The sequence below is a fragment of the Dipodomys ordii genome, unplaced genomic scaffold (assembly GCF_000151885.1).
Source record: "Dipodomys ordii isolate 6190 unplaced genomic scaffold, Dord_2.0 Scaffold65, whole genome shotgun sequence".
Lineage (NCBI taxonomy): Eukaryota > Metazoa > Chordata > Mammalia > Rodentia > Heteromyidae > Dipodomys > Dipodomys ordii.
Window position 1 is genome coordinate 9,065,782 of NW_012267281.1, and position 17,043 is coordinate 9,082,824.

At 42.3% G+C, this 17,043-nt stretch overlaps 1 protein-coding gene across 1 annotated transcript in view; it reads left to right on the plus strand.

Annotated features, from left to right (window-relative positions):
* Window positions 1-17,043, plus strand: part of Abcc4 (ATP-binding cassette, sub-family C (CFTR/MRP), member 4) — a 183,047-nt gene that overhangs the window by 95,418 nt on the left and 70,586 nt on the right. Inside the window, exon 19 of the mRNA XM_013023011.1 lies at window positions 11,661-11,740. Coding sequence (XP_012878465.1) covers window positions 11,661-11,740 — 80 coding nt within the window. The remainder of the gene's footprint in view (window positions 1-11,660; window positions 11,741-17,043) is intronic.

Sequence of the window (17,043 nt, forward strand, 5' to 3'; positions counted from 1 at the left end):
CGAGATTGTTCCCTTTCCCCCCAAATAGGTAATCATTTGCTTTTAAAGAAATGGTCACCGCTTCTTTTCCCTAGGATAGAAGGTAGTTTCTGAGTCTGGGCTTCTTTTCCTTGCTTGGAGCGAATGAGTGGTCAGCTGTGGCAGCTCGCTTTTGTAGTTGGGAAGGAAAGAGTTGTGCAGCTACAGTATTCCGGGCCAAGGAGGACTTGCAGACGCCCATGGGCATAGGAGCAGTTGAACACAGCATGAATCATGCAGTTGAGCAGTCTGCTAAGTGAGAGAGAAAAGAATATCACGCACAGAGGTTTGATGTCTTTTTATGAGAGAACAAAAGAGTTTCGATTCTTTCACATCGAGTTTAGCCTAGCCATTGTGTAGCAGAGGAGGTTTAATGAATCATTGTTTAACTAGGATCTTGCCAAGTATTTGACCATTAAATAGTCTCCAGTGTGTATAGAGTTCTTCTCTGACAGACTCTTTTTTTGACTGTGATTAATTGGCATCGAATTGTTATTTAATTACCTCCACAGCAGTCTCAGAACAGTTTGTGTTCTGATTAAGTTATCTGATGTAATAACAGACATCAGGGCTGGGAGGTCAGCTCCGTTCTTATGACACCTTGCCACCAAGAGGCCAACTTGTGTGGTTGGTTCTGAGCTGATGGATAGTCCTAAAGTAGTAAACACTCAGAATCTGGATTCTATCTTTTCCAGTATATAAAAATGTTTGAGGCTAGGTACTGGTGGCTCTTACCTGTAATCCTAGCTACTCAGGAGGCTGAGATCTTCCGAGGATAGAGGTTTGAAGTTAGCTAGGGCAGAAAAATCCTTGAGGCTCTCATCTCCAATTAACCAGCAAAAGCCGAAGTAGAAGTATGGCTCAAATTGTAGAGCACCATCTTTGGGTGGAACAAGCCAATGGATAGCACCCTGGCCCTGAGGTCAAGACCCAGTAGCAGCGCGCATACATGCACATGCGTGTGTGTGTGCATGCACACACACACTCACAATTACAGTGTAAATCCATAAGGCCTTTTATAAAATGCAGAAATTCCTTTGAAGTCAGTTATTGGACTTTGTCAAGCATTTTAAGCAAGAGTGATTGAGGGTGTCTTCAGGTTACAGTAGATACTTTGCATTCATTGATATCCATAAGACACATGGGGGTGGGGCAGAAGTAGTAGCAGTGTCAGGAAGAGGTCGACCAGTTCGACACACTGAAAACTACAAATAAGTCAGTGTGCCCAGCTCAGGTTTGGGAGTTGCTGTCCTTAGAGAATGGGTGACCTCATAAGAGCAGATGAGACCTCCCTTGAGTGGATAGAATCTGATGAGGTGGGAATCCTGAAATACAAATGAGCAGGGCAGCAGGAATGGAAAGAGACAGGTATTCGAAGGAAAAAAAATAGTCTAGTCTCTGGTGGCTCACACCAAATCCTACCTACTCAAGAGGCAGAGATCTGAGGATGAAGGATCAAAGCCAACCCAGCAGGAAAGGCCACAAGACTCTTACCGTTAATTAACCAGCAAAAAGCCAGATGTGGAGTGTTGGCTTAAGTGGTAAAGTACTAACCTTGAATAAAAAGATAAAAGACACTACCTAGACTGTGAATTCAAGCCCTAGTACATACACGTGTGCACACGTGCATACACACACATGACACACACAAAAGAAGGAAAAATAATATATATTCTTTTTTTCTGAAACCAGAGTACATGAATATTTCCAGAAGAGGATAGAGTAATGTCAGTTGGTGCCAAAAAAAAAAAACCCAAAAAAGTGGAGGAAAATGAGGGCTGGCGGACAGCTGGCTTCAGGTTTTAGAAATTGGCTCAGTTCCTAAACTTCTAGGGATGCCATGGGAAAAAAAGGAACAGGAGTCAGATTAGAAAGGACTGGAGATTATTTAAATAGGTCCCAATGCCCCATAAGTACAAGAAGATGCATTGATTAAGAGGTCGTGTGCTTTCTAAGCTATTTATGACCAACAAGACAAGTAGAATCGTGATATTTAAGGTGCTATTTCCATTTCCTATGGATTTTTAAAAGAAGCAGTATGATAGCTGGAAATGATTCCCCTTACTCCTTACCTTTAAAATACTTTTATGATCCCCACAGGGGTCTCCATGTTTACACTGAGCATAGGCTAGCCTATGTTGGTGCAACATCCGTTGGCGGTTCCCAGATATTAAAATGATGCACTGGAGATAGAACTGACGATGAGATTTGGGTGTTGGTTGATTCCTTTCCAGCACACCTTTGGGTGCTTTACATAGGGTGGGGAGTGGGAGGGCCCATTGTCTTCAAGTTCAGTCACGTTCTCACACCAAATGTTTTGCTGTCCTATTTTTTGAGCATTACATATACGTGTATGTATACTGGAGACCGGGATGTTTTTGCATGCCATATGGTAATTACCATTCAAAGTAATCTCCATGATTAAGTCTTATGCTAGTCTTTGTGCAAGTGTGAATGCTTTGTTTAGGTGATTGTTTTATAAGTTGGTATAACTGCCACCATCTTTGTGGGATCTTTGTTCATGAGAATGGGGGAAGTATTAGAGGCTAAATGTTCTCAGATCTTTGTTTTTAACTTCCCTAATACTCATTTTCTAGAGATATTGCATGGGCATTTTTTTTTAAGGATGCTGGATAAGGGAGAAAAAAGTTCTTGGAAACAAAAGTACATTCCTATGGTGAGAGGTCAAGTAAAGCAGTTTCTTATTCTCTGCACATCGCCATTCCTTAGCTACGTTTCCGTAGGCTTTCCAATGCCTCTGGTTCTTGATTTAGGAACTCCCTGATATCACCTGCAAACTATGTGTGGACATTATCCAGTGAGCCAGCTTTGTAGCTTTCATTAGATCTGTGGTGTTTCAGAGCTTCCATCCTGGAGATTCTTCTAGGGAGGTAGATCTTGACCTTCTAGGCTCATTGCTGTATTTCCTTGGGGTAAAGGAAATGGTCTAGTCTGCCTTCTGCGTTTTAAATTTTCCTTGTTAATGCTTAGAAAATGAAAAGCAATGCCGATTGCTGTAGCAAAGCATTTCCAATTTCCTGGGGCAGTCTGTGAGGTAGAGCCACTCCTTCAAGGATAATCCTCTAGCACTTTGATTTGCTGTGGGTTACACAGCTTCGTAAGACCTGGGATGAGGTGACATTCAAGCCCCTAGACTTTCCTAATCATTATTATTAGACCATCTGTCTTCAATCATTCATTTATTCACGTCTTAATGGTTTTTTTTCAGCCCACAGTGACTTATGAAATATAATTTTGAGGTGGAGTTATTTTAAATGTTTTACTTTAATTATAGTTAGCCAAGAGAGGATTGCTGAAACTCTACTAACCAGGAGTGATAGTCAAAAGTATTTAACATCCAGGGCAGCAAGCATAAGCCAATCAGAAGGAGCCTGGCTATCCATTCTGGCTTAATGCCTGCTCTGCCTATAACTTTATTAGCTCCTTCTTAGTGAACATTTAATAGTGCTTGCAGAAGTGTCCAGTAAAATAGCCTCATTCACAGATATGTTGACATGGACACACCTTTCTGAATCGCTATAAGGCTGGCTGTGAGTCTCAGTGTGGCTTACTTCTTAGGTTGAAATTCAATTCCTTGAGTCAGTTTCTTACTATCTTGAAGTTTCAGATGCCTTGTCTTGCAACTGAGACAGTATCTCTGTCATAGTTTAGTGATGGGGTATGTGTGCTTAACACAGTTTCTAGCACTTCTTTAATGCCTAGCATTGATATTTCTTTCAGAAAGCAGGCATGAATGAACGCAAATGGCCACAAGAAAGTCTCTCTCACAGACTTGGATGAGGACACCCCATGTGTCGCCATGGGGCATCTCAATCACATAGAGACAAGTGGGATTGATTTGGGCCTTTGTGTAGAACCTATCAGCTTATCTCCAGCCTCCTTAGAGGTGTTCAGTGTCTGTTGACTCTCATTGCAGTATAGCCATTCCATACCCACACTTCCTCCACACAGACATGGATTTGAAGAGCTGTGGATGGAAGACAGCAAACAAAGCTCTTGCCTACGAGGGGGAATTTTCCATTGGATGCCCCTCGGCTCTCAGCATTATCCACTCCTGTGCTACATATGGCTAGATCCTTCCTTGTCTCAGCATACCTTAGGTCATGCTTTTTCCATTGACTGGGTAAATATTTGTTGGCCTCTGCCCTCTTCACCTCTGTAGTTTTGAGGGATGTCATTTCTCTCACTTGGACAAATTCTGTGCATGTTGTTAACCTGTGCTCTGCCTGCCGGCCTCCCAAAGTCTCAGGCCCTATTCCCATTGTGGAAACATGGTAGGCTAACCCTGCCTGACCCCTGTAACTTTCTCTGATGGAGGCCCCTGCTTGTACTGGCCTTCTCATTGCCAGCTGCCTGGTATGTGGTCCAGAACTTCCTGATTCTGCTGCCTGCGTGTATTCTCTCACTCCTGCTGTGTTGTTGCAGTTTCTGTTTTTGCTTAGTCTTCTGATTCACAGTTGCACTTTCCAGAGTTACGGTTCGTCTATGGTCCACTGTGGACTGAAAAGAAGTAGTATTTGTCTTAATTCTTTTAAGAGAGAAATACCATCTGCATGTAACTTTCTTTACAGTGTATCGTGTAGTATTTTTTTTTCTCACTAGTTATTGCTCATCTCTTTCTGTGCTGGTTTGTGAACTTTATCAGAGGTTATGTATGTTAGGCAGAATAGCTGCTATTGCATGTATGAGGTTTGGTGCTGTGCTTGGTTTCAGCAGCCACAGGGGGTTATAGAATATATCTTTGCAGATTTGGGAAGACTACTATATCCTGATGACTGAACACCCAGGTTGGATTATAAATTGCCCCAAAGGGTTAGGCCTAGTGGTACATGCCTGCAATCTGAGTTTCTTGAGAAGAGGACTTAGAGTTTAAGGCCAGCCCCGGGGGGTAAAGGTAGATACATTCTATCTTCAATACAAAGGTCCAGAGGTGTGGCTCAAGTATAGAGTGCAAGTATAGAGTGCTTGCCTGGCGAGTGTGAGACCCTGAGATCTATCCCTAGTACTATAAAGATTAAATAAAATACCCATATGCATACAAAACACTGGGACAGATCTGGCTTTAATTCTAAATAGCAAGTTCTTAGGAATGGATTGTGCCTAACTGGTCAACAGATGGAGAAGAGTCTGAAGTAAAAGGAGGGTGAGGAAAAAAGATTGAGAGGAAAAAAGAGTTGAAAGTGTCATATAGGACAGACTGTGGGTCTGCTCTTTGTCTTAAGGAGATTTAGGATTCTATAAGTCAGCTTATTAGGATAATCATACCTGGCATCTTGTTGGTAAGGGCAAAAGTGGAGAAATATGAGAAAAGAGAAGAACACACAAAATACTTTTGAAACCAGTTTACCCCAGTGTGTCATAATCAAACCTGGAAATAAAACTTCCGAGTAACTTTTAATTATTTGAAAAGGCAAGGGACCACTAGCTTTGAAGACAGCATAATTATCCTAGGAAGGCATTCTTTCAAAGGGCTATATAGTAGAAATGGAATCTCTGCCATCCATGTTCTTTCTGAGCTCCAAAGGAAACAAATATCCAGAATATGAGGTGTCCCTGCTCCTGCTATCTCTAAGACAGTGCTTTCCTTAGCTACGATCCCAGGGCTGGCACTAGATCATGAAGGAGATGTTGGAAACCCACCTGCAGACGACAGGTTAGCCTTCTCTAGTGTGTAGGCAGGGATTTGAAGGTGGGAGAGGAAGGACAAGCAACTGTTGGTGCTTTGTCCCTTATTTGAAAGAGGGGGTCGCTTAGGGGCCTTAGTACTTGTGTATCCAACTTGCTACCTTAAGATGGTCAGATGGCATTTGATAGCCATCTGTTATGTAATTTTTACATTTAACTTCCAGAAGGGATTCCTTGCTTATTATGTAGGTCTAAATCAGAGGTTTCCTTGAGATCTGGTGACTTACGATATTCTTCTCACCTGAGCCTTGCATTTCCTCTGGCTTGCCCTTCCGTCCTTCATGACTATTCATGTTCCCCCCCTTCCCTGCCCTGGCCTGCATCTGCTTTACCCTTCCTGCCTCCTCTGACAGCTGCTCCCCACCCCACCAAACAAGTCTATATGCTGACATCCTATGGGAATAAAAAGAGCCAACTGTTCCTTGGCTCCTGGAAACTTAGGAAGGAGTTGCAAAGGACAGTCATTATACATATGATATCATATATGTATACACATATATATATACATATACACACATATTTAAAACAAACATATGTATGTGATGTTATACATGTGACGGGGGTTAACTTCTAAACACAACAAACATCATTAGAAATTTCCTGATTCTTCCCCACTGTTAGAAATGTGGTCCTTGGATCAGCAGCATTCAAATCTTCTGGGAGTGTATTAGAAATGCAGATTCTCAGGCCTCACTGAGTGCTTTAGAGACTACATATTTCTTATATCACCAGATGACTAGTGTGCAAATGAGAATCTCAGAAGCATTGTCCTTTTGACTGTTAGATTATTTCTGATGTAAAGGCACTCTGATGCTGGCCAGTGCTTGATCACTAGAGCCAACAGTAGTTGATCACTAGAGCCAACTAGGTGATCAACGAGGGCTGTGGGAAGGTTCCTGAGAAGGCACTATAGTTAGGCACAGCCTTCCCTGTGGGGACAGAGAAGTTCAGGTGGAACTGCATGTGGCAACATGAATTTGAGAGCAGGAGGGACAAAGGCTGACACGTTGGTGGGAGCCCAGCAAAGACTAAGACCCTTTCTGATGGAGGAGCAGAAGACAGAGGAGTTCCAGCCAGGAGGAATGGGAGGGAGGCTAGATTGGTACCTGTGTCTGACAACTTGATAGAACACATTCAGTAGATAAAGAAGTAAGGATATGAAAGAGGTTATTTCAAATGAAAAATGAACGTTTGCTGGTAATTACGTGAGATCCATGTAAGTCAAGAGTGCTTTGTACATTTTCACCCTGGGTTTTGGGGAGTAGGTCTCAGGCCCTGCTTGAGAAGTTTGGCTGTGGGTTGTCTTGGGTCAGTTTCAAAGGATTCTGTGTAGATTAGCTTTAGGTGTTTTTATAGGATAGCTGTGAGTGAGTAAGCCGAGTGAGATGAGGAGTGCAGATAAGCTATGGGATGGGTAAATATACAGGAAATGAACGGCTTGCGCATTGGCAAACTCTAAAAAGAGAACTAAAAAAAAAATCCTAGGGAAAATAAGAGGCAGCGAAGGCTATTGAAGCTAGTTGCCTTGAAGAAGAAAGGGTCACCACGCTCACTTTCCTTCAGTATAGAAATCCCTAGAAGGCTGGGCCGAAGACCCTTGTGCATTAGGAAATATGAATACAGCATCTCCTCGAGCGTGGTCTCTGTCTCCTCATCTCTAACACGAGGAATGTGGACCACTCAAGTGCCACGAATGTTTCTGTTGCCTGTAGAAGCTTTCTTCAGAGGTGATCTCTGTGCGAATAATGCATGGGTGTGAGGCTTCCTGTCAGGAAGGGGAAAGGCAGCAGGAGGAGAAGAGTCCAGAGTAGCCAGCGTCAGCCATGCCTGGCCTCCTCTTCTTCCTCTGCCCCTAATCTCAGAATCTTCATATCATATAGAGAATGGAAATGATTAGCCTTGGCGCTCTAGTAATAATAGGAGCAAAACCTTGCTCAAAACCTTACTACTTTGAACTTAAACAAGGGACTTTGTGAGATCCTCCTGATCTTTCATCTGCTGTGAGGTCGTCAGGTAAATTTATTATGACTGTTTTGAGTCTCAGCAGGGCTTCAAGGAGTGCTTAGAGTCCTGTTGTTCCTGCATATCAGAGGAGGAGGAAGATCTCCTGGGGCCTTGCTTTCTGCTTTCTGCTCCTTCTCTTTTCTGCTGTTCTGTGAACCTCTGTCTTGTAGATTCTGACCTTAAGGATGAAGTTAAATCAGACTACACACACACACACACACACACACACACACACACACGTGCGCACACACACACACACAGATGAACCAGACCACACACACACACACACACACTCACACACACACTCTCTGATCTTTTACAGCCCTGGAATTCATCGGGGCTTCACTCAGTGCTTCTACCTTGAATCACTCTCTTCCTACTGTGCTGTGTTATACCTAGCCCATTCTCTTTCAGTCATCGTTAGGTACACTATACTCTTTGGGTTAGACTGCTTGAATTTAGAGTCTATGTCTCACTTAGACAATCGTTCTTTTACTTGTGCCTCCAACCCCCACTGTACCTACCATTGTCTGCAGGGACCAAGACAGTGGTGGCCTTCTCAAACACAGCATTTTTGGTTTTCAACTCATGTGAAACCAATCTCCCCACCCAAATCACCCTGGCTCTAGGCTTCACATTACACTAACCCCTTAGTACCAATGGCCAATTCTTACCCAAATATTGAATTTCTAGAACCACTAGTAGGTTCTAGATATGTTCCTCTTTATATGTACAATGATTAAGACCAAAGATTGTACCAAGCATGTTTTTTTTACCCTCAAAGGCTCGGTGGTATAGTGGGGCCTAGTGGTACTAGGGATTTAGTGGTACCTAAAACTATATTTATGGAAGAGAATAGGACGCAAAGGGAAGAACTACTGAGATATTTTATGTCATGAATGAACCTGAGAAGGTTCACTCTGCTAGGCTAAGCCACAGAAGCCTGAATTCATACTTCAGTAATACCAGAAAACACAAAAACAAAATCGTACTCACTGTGGAAAAAGTAAACACAGAATAAATTTACATCTTACCCCCAACATATTCTGACTTGTTAAATAATACTACGGTAAAGGTCTTTATGTATTGATACTTCCTAGAAATGGAATCTCTAGGCCAACACAGATGCACTCATGAAAGAGTAAGTATATTTATCCATATTTACTTAGTATTTTCCCATATTTATCCATATTTACTTAATATTTTCCCATAATCCACCTGTGTGGATTGATGTGATATGGATTTTTCTTTTTAATAAATTGAACCTGAATCCAGCGTGTGATGTAGCTGCTAGAATTTGCTATGATGGTGAGCTTTGTGACTGGGCTACACTCTGTGCAGAACTCTAAAGCTTCGCAGACTTTCTCAGGAATGTTTCTTTAAATCCTGGGCACAAGGCATTTCAGTTGGTCTGGTGGTCTGGGCACAAGCAGAGACAATGACAATGACCAAGGCTGGACATGAACGACAATTGATGCACCAAGGATCATTTGCTTGTGAGAACTCTGGGAAGGTTGTGATTAACTTCCCCTAATGTTTATGAAGGGCTGCCACATCAAGAGAAACTCGAGTTAACTCTGCCTGGTTATGCAGACAAAATGAACAGAGTAACAGTTGGATGTTTCAGGAAGACAGAATTTGGTTTCATGTCAGCAAGCTCTTTCTACACAGTGGAGATGGGCTGGGCTGTACCCTCCCTGCCCCCCCCCCCTCCAGGAAGCTGTGACTTTCCTTCTCTTATATCCCTGGACACTTTTCTCCAGGGGCCCTGTGTCAGTGGGATGAAGAGGCTTGGCAGAAACCTGGAGGGAATTCATCATGAGGATTTGATTTGGAGACTTGAGAAAATGACTGTGGGGCCATAAGCTTGACATCAGGGCTCTGATTAGAATAGTCTGCCACAAAGCCAGATGAAAATAATCTCCAAACAACCCACAGCAGCTCTTCGTTGTTTCTTAGGACAAGGAAGGAATTGTTGAACCTTCTGATCTCACATTTTCTACACCCTGCTCAGTTCATTGAGTGTGCGTGAAAATGATGTTTCTCAGTGGTTTGTGTTACTCTTGTATTTTATTTCTGTCCACTGGTTATGGGTTCTTCAGACCTTCATCTGAGAAAAGATAATGGAATGATTTTCATATTCCCACCATCTCTATATAGCCTTTCTGTCTTCCTTTTTAAAGATTTTTTTTTAAGTTGGTTTTTTAAAAAAGCATTTTAAAAAATGGCTCTGACAGTTTTTGAGTAGAACCATTCTTTCACTGTGTCTGAATCTTGCTTATGTTTAAAAGTTATAACTTCCCCATCAAAAAATTACAAGTGTTTTAATTACATGGTTGGTATTTTCTAGCGTTCATTTTTCTTCTTTTGCACTGATTCTTTGAAATGCTTTAAGAAATAACTTAGCTACACCACAGACGCCCTTAAGAATATGCGAGAAGAGTTGTAGTGTTCCTCAAGCATTCCGATGAATGCTTGCCCAACCTCTTCCCCTTCAAGCCTGGTTTGCTGGGCACAAGGGCACAAGGGCATCCTGGGAGCTTATTAGACATTCAGATGCTCAGCCTCCACCCTGAGCTAGCAGTTGGCTTTCCTCTCAAGTGACAGGCTGCAGAACCTGGGAAACAGTTGCCATCCCACTGTTTTGTTTGTTTGTTTTGAGAACCTGTTAAAAATGTGTCTGGCATTGTGATGAGCTTCTTTTGTAGGTATGGGCCCATTTAATCCCCTGAACAACTCTCTAAAGGAGGTGTTATTAGTCTAAGAAAGGTTGTCACTGGGCCTGCCAAGAATGTCGCTACATGACAGATGCTGGAGTCTGTATGTTCTAAGCCTGAGACAGAAAAAAATTGAGGCCCAGCTTATCTCTGGGTTTATATATCTTGCATTTCCCAGCTGTGCCCAGGTGCCCCAGGAAGGAGGTCGGTGATCTGCCATGCTCCCATGGCTTTGACTTCCTGGGTTGAAGGGCCCCAGAAGAAATCTCCTTTGACAAACACTTGGAAGAACACCTCGAAAACCCCGTGTTGCACTCCAACTGGCTTCCCAAAGCATTGCTTTAGGAAGTTCAAGGGCTTATACAAACAAGGGTTATTTGCATCAAAATAAACTCAGAAACTCAGTGTGTATGTGTGTATCTGTGTTAAAATGAAGAGAACAGATATTTATTAGAAGTCTGCTTTCTACTTTGGAAGCCTGGTGCCAACACACCATTTTCCTGGATTCTACTCGACATCGGCATGGGTTCAATTTCCATTCAGTGATCAGAAGCGACCCATAATCACTGAGTATTATTTATGTTTTCTGGCATTCATTCCTCATTGTCTTCTTGGATGTTGAGGTGTGCATTTGTCACACTTGATGCTTGTCTGAAAATAACCACTCCGATGCCAGTAGTGAAGGATTTTAAATTTTCCCAGGATGCAAGGTACCCAGAAGCATCCTGAGGGGTGGGCAGGAAAGGAATCAAAGGTTAACAATTCAATTTATTGAAAAAAAGTCACCATTTAGCAAAGTTAGTTGTGATAGCTAAAACAGAATTGGTGCCACAATAAGGATCCATGTATATATTCTGCAACTGTTCATCTCTTTACTTAGAGTGAAATCCTAGGTGGGATTTAAAAAGGATAGAACTTCGTAAAGCCGACTAGTCCTGCCCAATACTAGCACAAAAAGTTTTCCCCATAGTTAAAAAAAAAATCAGGGCCATCTTACAACTCCTTGTCTAGTTTGATTTGGTGGTATTTTTATTCCTCATTAGGCTATCATCCTACTTTACTTCGTCTTTGCCACTGACATCAACTTGTTTCAGATGAATGTATAACATTAATTACATTATGCATTGAAAATATTGTTTTGATTCATTTTCAAATTGAATCTCTTCAAGGGTCTGTCTGGGGAAATGAATAATCTCTCATATCCTGTTCTTGCAGGGAGAATTTTAAATCGTTTCTCCAAAGACATTGGACATATGGATGACTTGCTCCCCCTGACATTTCTCGATTTCATCCAGGTAACGTAACTGTTCTGTGAAGGGCTCAAATGTAAAATTCAAGTTCTTCTTTCTAGGCCTTTCCATGGATGGGAGTGGCAGGGGGTGGGGGGAGAAGGAGTAGGGTTCTGGGCCTGACTATGTGTAATTGTTACCTTAATAAAAGGCCATGTTTGTAGAAGAAAGGTGTGGTAATGGTTGGGAGGCTAAGTTAGCATGAGTAATACCTTGTGTGTAGGTGTGGCCTCCCAGGCCTGTCAGCCTTGGTCCGTGGCATCTACATGCTGGGTAAGTGGCTCTCTGTCTGCCTCCCAGGGATCTGGCAGGGATTTCGCTTGACTGTGAACACATTTCATAATATAGAAACAATCACCTCTCACGGAAAGATAGCCCAGATTAACTAAATTATGCATTGTATTACCACAAAGGGCAAATATTTACTGCACCGTTTTTATCCCCTCCCTCTCCCCCCCCCCTTGAAAGGGGGATAAAACCAGGTGTGGTTCCTTACAAAGAAAAGATTAGTAATAATAAGGTGAAAATAATACTTTGTTCACAAGGACAATGGAGCTCGGTTATTGCAGATACAAAGCTTTTAGAGGCAAGCATGCTTAAGCCAATAATTTGAGCACAGGATCAAAGTCATATCAGAAAATGTCTTTTTTATTTTTCTAGGCAGCTTTTCTTTTCACATGTTGATTGCTCTGTCTTAAGGTGTCCTTAAAAAAAGAAAAGACCCAACAATCCCACAGAAATACCTTTTATATGGTGTTAGTTTTGACTGTGATCTTAAGGTCCTAAAGAGCAACATTGGGTCATATTATCTCTCATGTCCTCATGGTGTATTGTTACTTCTGTGGATATTTGTTGGTTGGTTTTCCTCCCCCCCCCCCCCCACCCCCGCCTCCTTCCCCCTTTATTTAATTCTGTCTATGTTTCAGTGACTCAGGTGTGAGAACTTTTCTTTTTTTTCAAGTGTTTATTTTGGAAATGAACTGCATTAAAAGCTACTTGCTGTGCTGTTGCTCACTTGTCAGATTATCTCTCATGTCCTCATGGTGTATTGTTACTTCTGTGGATATTTGTTGGTTGGTTTTCCTCCCCCCACCCCCCCACCCCCGCCTCCTTCCCCCTTTATTTAATTCTGTCTATGTTTCAGTGACTCAGGTGTGAGAACTTTTCTTTTTTTTCAAGTGTTTATTTTGGAAATGAACTGCATTAAAAGCTACTTGCTGTGCTGTTGCTCACTTGTCAGAAGTTTGGACTTTAGTTGTCACTTTCCTTAAGTGTGAGTTGATATTTCTTAGCCCAATGAGCTCCCTTCCCATAGCTTTGCACGCTCCTTCCCCTTTCCACAGTTCAGCATGTTCCTTTCTTAGGCCACACTAGGCCCATGTAGTAAAGGCAGTAGTAAAGGCAGTAAATAATCAGCCTCTAACCCCCTCTACCTTGGGATGGCACTTCTCTGGGGCAGCTACCACCATATTGGGCAACAAGAGCCTTTTAGGGTGACCTTCATGTCAGGGCAGCTGCAAGGCCCCTTATCTACTATTTGGGCAGCAGCCATAAATCCTAGTCCGCCATGATGAAGCCCCTGGCCCTCACTTCCACACCAGGCTCTCTGCCTTCTAGCCCCATCTAAACCTCCTAGGTTATATAGCTCACCTCAGACCATACCCGGCACTTCTTCTCACTTCTCCCTTGTGAGAAGGGGTCTTGCTGGCACCTTTCCTGGCAATAAACCTTTCTTTGTTCTTCATACCCGGATGTCTATGTGGTTTTCTGGCAAAGTCTAAAATCCTCTAACAATGTTTGTTCTCACTGTAAGCTGAATGTTAGACAAAGAAGAGGTAGGATCTTCTGTTCTGGCTGGGTCCTGATGGCCTCACATCCCAAGCTTAGGATTGCCTCTGGCTCCTGTGATGTCAAAGGAGTAAAAATTACTTAGTTTGGAAACTTTGCTATGTCAGGAAAATCACTAATCAGCCTAAAATGCTTATAGACATTTCTATTAAGTCTCACAGAAAGACAGCTGTGAATATCTGATTGCAAACAGCTCAGCCCATGGGTAAAGGTATCTCCTGTCAACCAGCGCAAAGCATGGCCTTGCAGGTGTAGCCCTTGTACTGCACACAAGCACCTTGGATTCTCTCTCTCTCTCTCTCTCTCCTACAAACTTACTTTTTAAATACACCTTGCTGGATTTAGCTGTGTTATTTCTCCTACCAGGAGCAACCTTTCATGAAAGCACTTGTCATGTTTTTCATAGAGTACAGATGGCTAGAAGGGTGCTTTACACAATGATGGTTCACCACTATGAACTAGGCCAAGTTTGGGTTTCCAAAGCTGACTGGCCCACTAGGTGCTTAGCCGAGTGAGTCCTGCTAATTAGAATCCTTCCTGTGTTTTTGTATCCCATTACGGTGCGAAGGGGTTGGCTGCTACTTGCTTTCAATATAAAACATCCTCAGCAGTGTGAGGGAGGAGAGAGCATTCTAGTCTCATACTTCGTTTAACCAGATAGACGAGGGTCCTTTTGACCACCTAGTCGCATCATCTTGGTCAGCTTTCCATAGCTGAGTACGCCTGGTCCCAATTAGCCCATTTCTTGCCCTTATAGCCAAGGTGAATCTTGGTGTTATTGTTTCCAAGGGGGGAAAAAAGAGTTTTTATATAAAGGATAACTCACTTATCAATGATGATAAAGACCTATTGTCAGGTTTTGTTTGCAGGTGTCTTTAATAAGGCTTCCCATAATCCCTTCAGGAAGAAATATTTTTCTCCTTTTAAAAATAGTATTAGCTAAATATAAAAGCTCCCATTCCTGCTATTGTTGTCGATTCTTTGAGGGACATTTCCCAACATTCATTGTTTAAATGGTTGTCAGGAGGAATCAAGTGAAACTTCAGAAACAATGCCTGAACTGGTTCACCGTAGTAGTCGGCTGAGCCTTTCGCTGGAGGATTTGCATTCAATGAGGGGCCTTTTTTCCCCTCCTGAAGTATCCCTGGGATCATTTTGAAGTATTGAGGGCTTGCTGCTATATTAGAGGAAAGATTTTTATTAAAGCCACAAAAAAATGAATTTAACCTGCATTCCAATAAAAGACCAACAAACATCTAAATGTAAATTGATTCTTTTTTTTTTAAGTTAGATAGGATGAAAGAAAAAAAAAAACCCAGTGGTGTTCTGAGACTCTTAATGGAATCATGTAAACTTAAAATAAACACTATTATGGTAAGCACATAGAATGAAAACTAATTTTCCAAATCAAATACATTATATTCAATTCATTTTCCCCAATCAACCAAATGTTTAAAACCTGTTAGTTATAACAGCAATCTTCTGGAAATTAATTAGAAGCCTATTAGCTCTGCTAGCTGAGCCGAAGGAAGGGGGTTGCTTTTTACATTTCTAAATAGTCTCCTGAATTAAAGCAAAGCAAGGTCAAAATGACAATCAGCTGGAGTCAGCGCCTGGTTGTGCTTAGTTGTTGATGTTTTCCGGGGGAAAGCAGGCATGTGTTTTTCAGAGGAATTGTTGTCTACTTGCAGTCCTCTAATAAATGGAAAGAAATTGACGTAGCCATGAGATAAGAAATTACAGGTAGGATGGATGTTATCTTCTCCACAGAAGCCTTCTGGGTTACAAGGGTGGGCCTCTGAAATGGAAATGACATTTCAGGCCCCCCTAACTGGCTCATTGCGCTCCTAAAAGGGTTTCGTTGGCTTCTTTCAAAATTGAGCTCGTTGAAAAAACTTCCTGTCTATCTTTGTTCTTAATGTCATTAGCAAATCCTGCAGCTGACATGAGAAGGCCTGGGGTCTTCAGGTTTCTCATCAGATTGTGTGACTAATTACCAGTAGTACCTCACTTCCTCCTAGACAGAATGATGTGGGGGACCCGACCTCTTTTCTCAACTTGGCTGTTGAGTTAGATTGAAGCAATTGAGTTTGGATTTTGTTTTGTTTTGTTTTGGGTGCTGAACCTGAGGTTTGAACCCAGAGCCTGGGTGTTGTCCCTGAGCTTTTGTGCTTAAGGCTAGCCCTCTACCATTTGAACCACAACTCTGCTTCTGGCCTTTTGGTATTTAATTGGAAATAAGAGTTTCATGGACTTTCCTGCCCAGGCTGGCTTTGAACTACCATTCTCACATGTCAGCCTCCTGAGTAGCTAGGATTACAGGCATGAGCCACTGGCACCCGGCTTTAGAAAGGCTTTGGAATGTCCTTGTCAGGAAGAATCCTTGGTGTTAGCTAGCAGGAGATGGATGCCATGGGTCTCCAGAGACAATCACACCTCACCTGGTATTCCTCCAGCCAGGAAGAACTGGCAGGAGGTAGTGACACACAGAGTGGAAATGGAAATCCAAAGCGAAGCCATCTTTGTGAACAGCCAGTTGAGTTTTCCACTTATCAGACTATTCAGACAACGACTTCCAGGTTCATATACATTTTTTTTATCGCTCTCTCTACTAAAGATAGGCATGCTCAGCCCTTTCTGGAGAATTAAAATTGAATAGCTGTAAAAATAAATAATGTAATTACATTTACCCGTGTGAACTTTTTAATCCAGAGTATGCATGCCTGATTACTTTTTCTGTGGGATAATGATAGTTGTGTTGGTTTTGTGAGTAAGAGTTCAGGAGTGTGGACCATTGGGTTAAAACTGGTGTCTCCAATTGAGTCAGAGATCCAAGGATGAGGGGAGGCATGAGTTGGTGGCATGATGTCTGGCTCTGTGGAAGCCAGTCAGAAATCAGGAGCAGATTTACTACTCCACTGATGAAATGACTGAAATAAGAAATTCTGTTTCAAACACAAACCTAGCTGGGCACTGGTGGCTTATGCCTGTAATTCTAGCTACTCAGGAAGGTAAGATTTGAGGATTGTGGTTCGAAGCTAGCCTGGGCAAAGAAAGTCTATGAAGCCTCTTTTCTCCAGTTAACTAGTGAAATGTTAGAGGTAAAAGAGTGGCTCAAGTGGTAAAGCACCAGCCTTGAAGGAAATAGTTAAGTGAGAGTATCCTGGCCCTGAGTTTAAGCCCTAGTATTGGCTTCACACACACACACACACACACACACGCACACACGCACACACACACACACACACACACACACACACTCCTTGCCCAAATAGAGCCTATTTGCCTAACTTTGTACTTCAACAAGTGATCTGTATTTGTGTGAACCCTAATGTTCCTTTGTTTTTATATTTGTAGCTATTGCTACTCATGCTCACACATCAGTAACACAGCTCATTTTCATAGTGTGTGTTGTTTACTGCTGTCCTGCGTTGCCTGCATAGGCACAGATATGGAGCAGC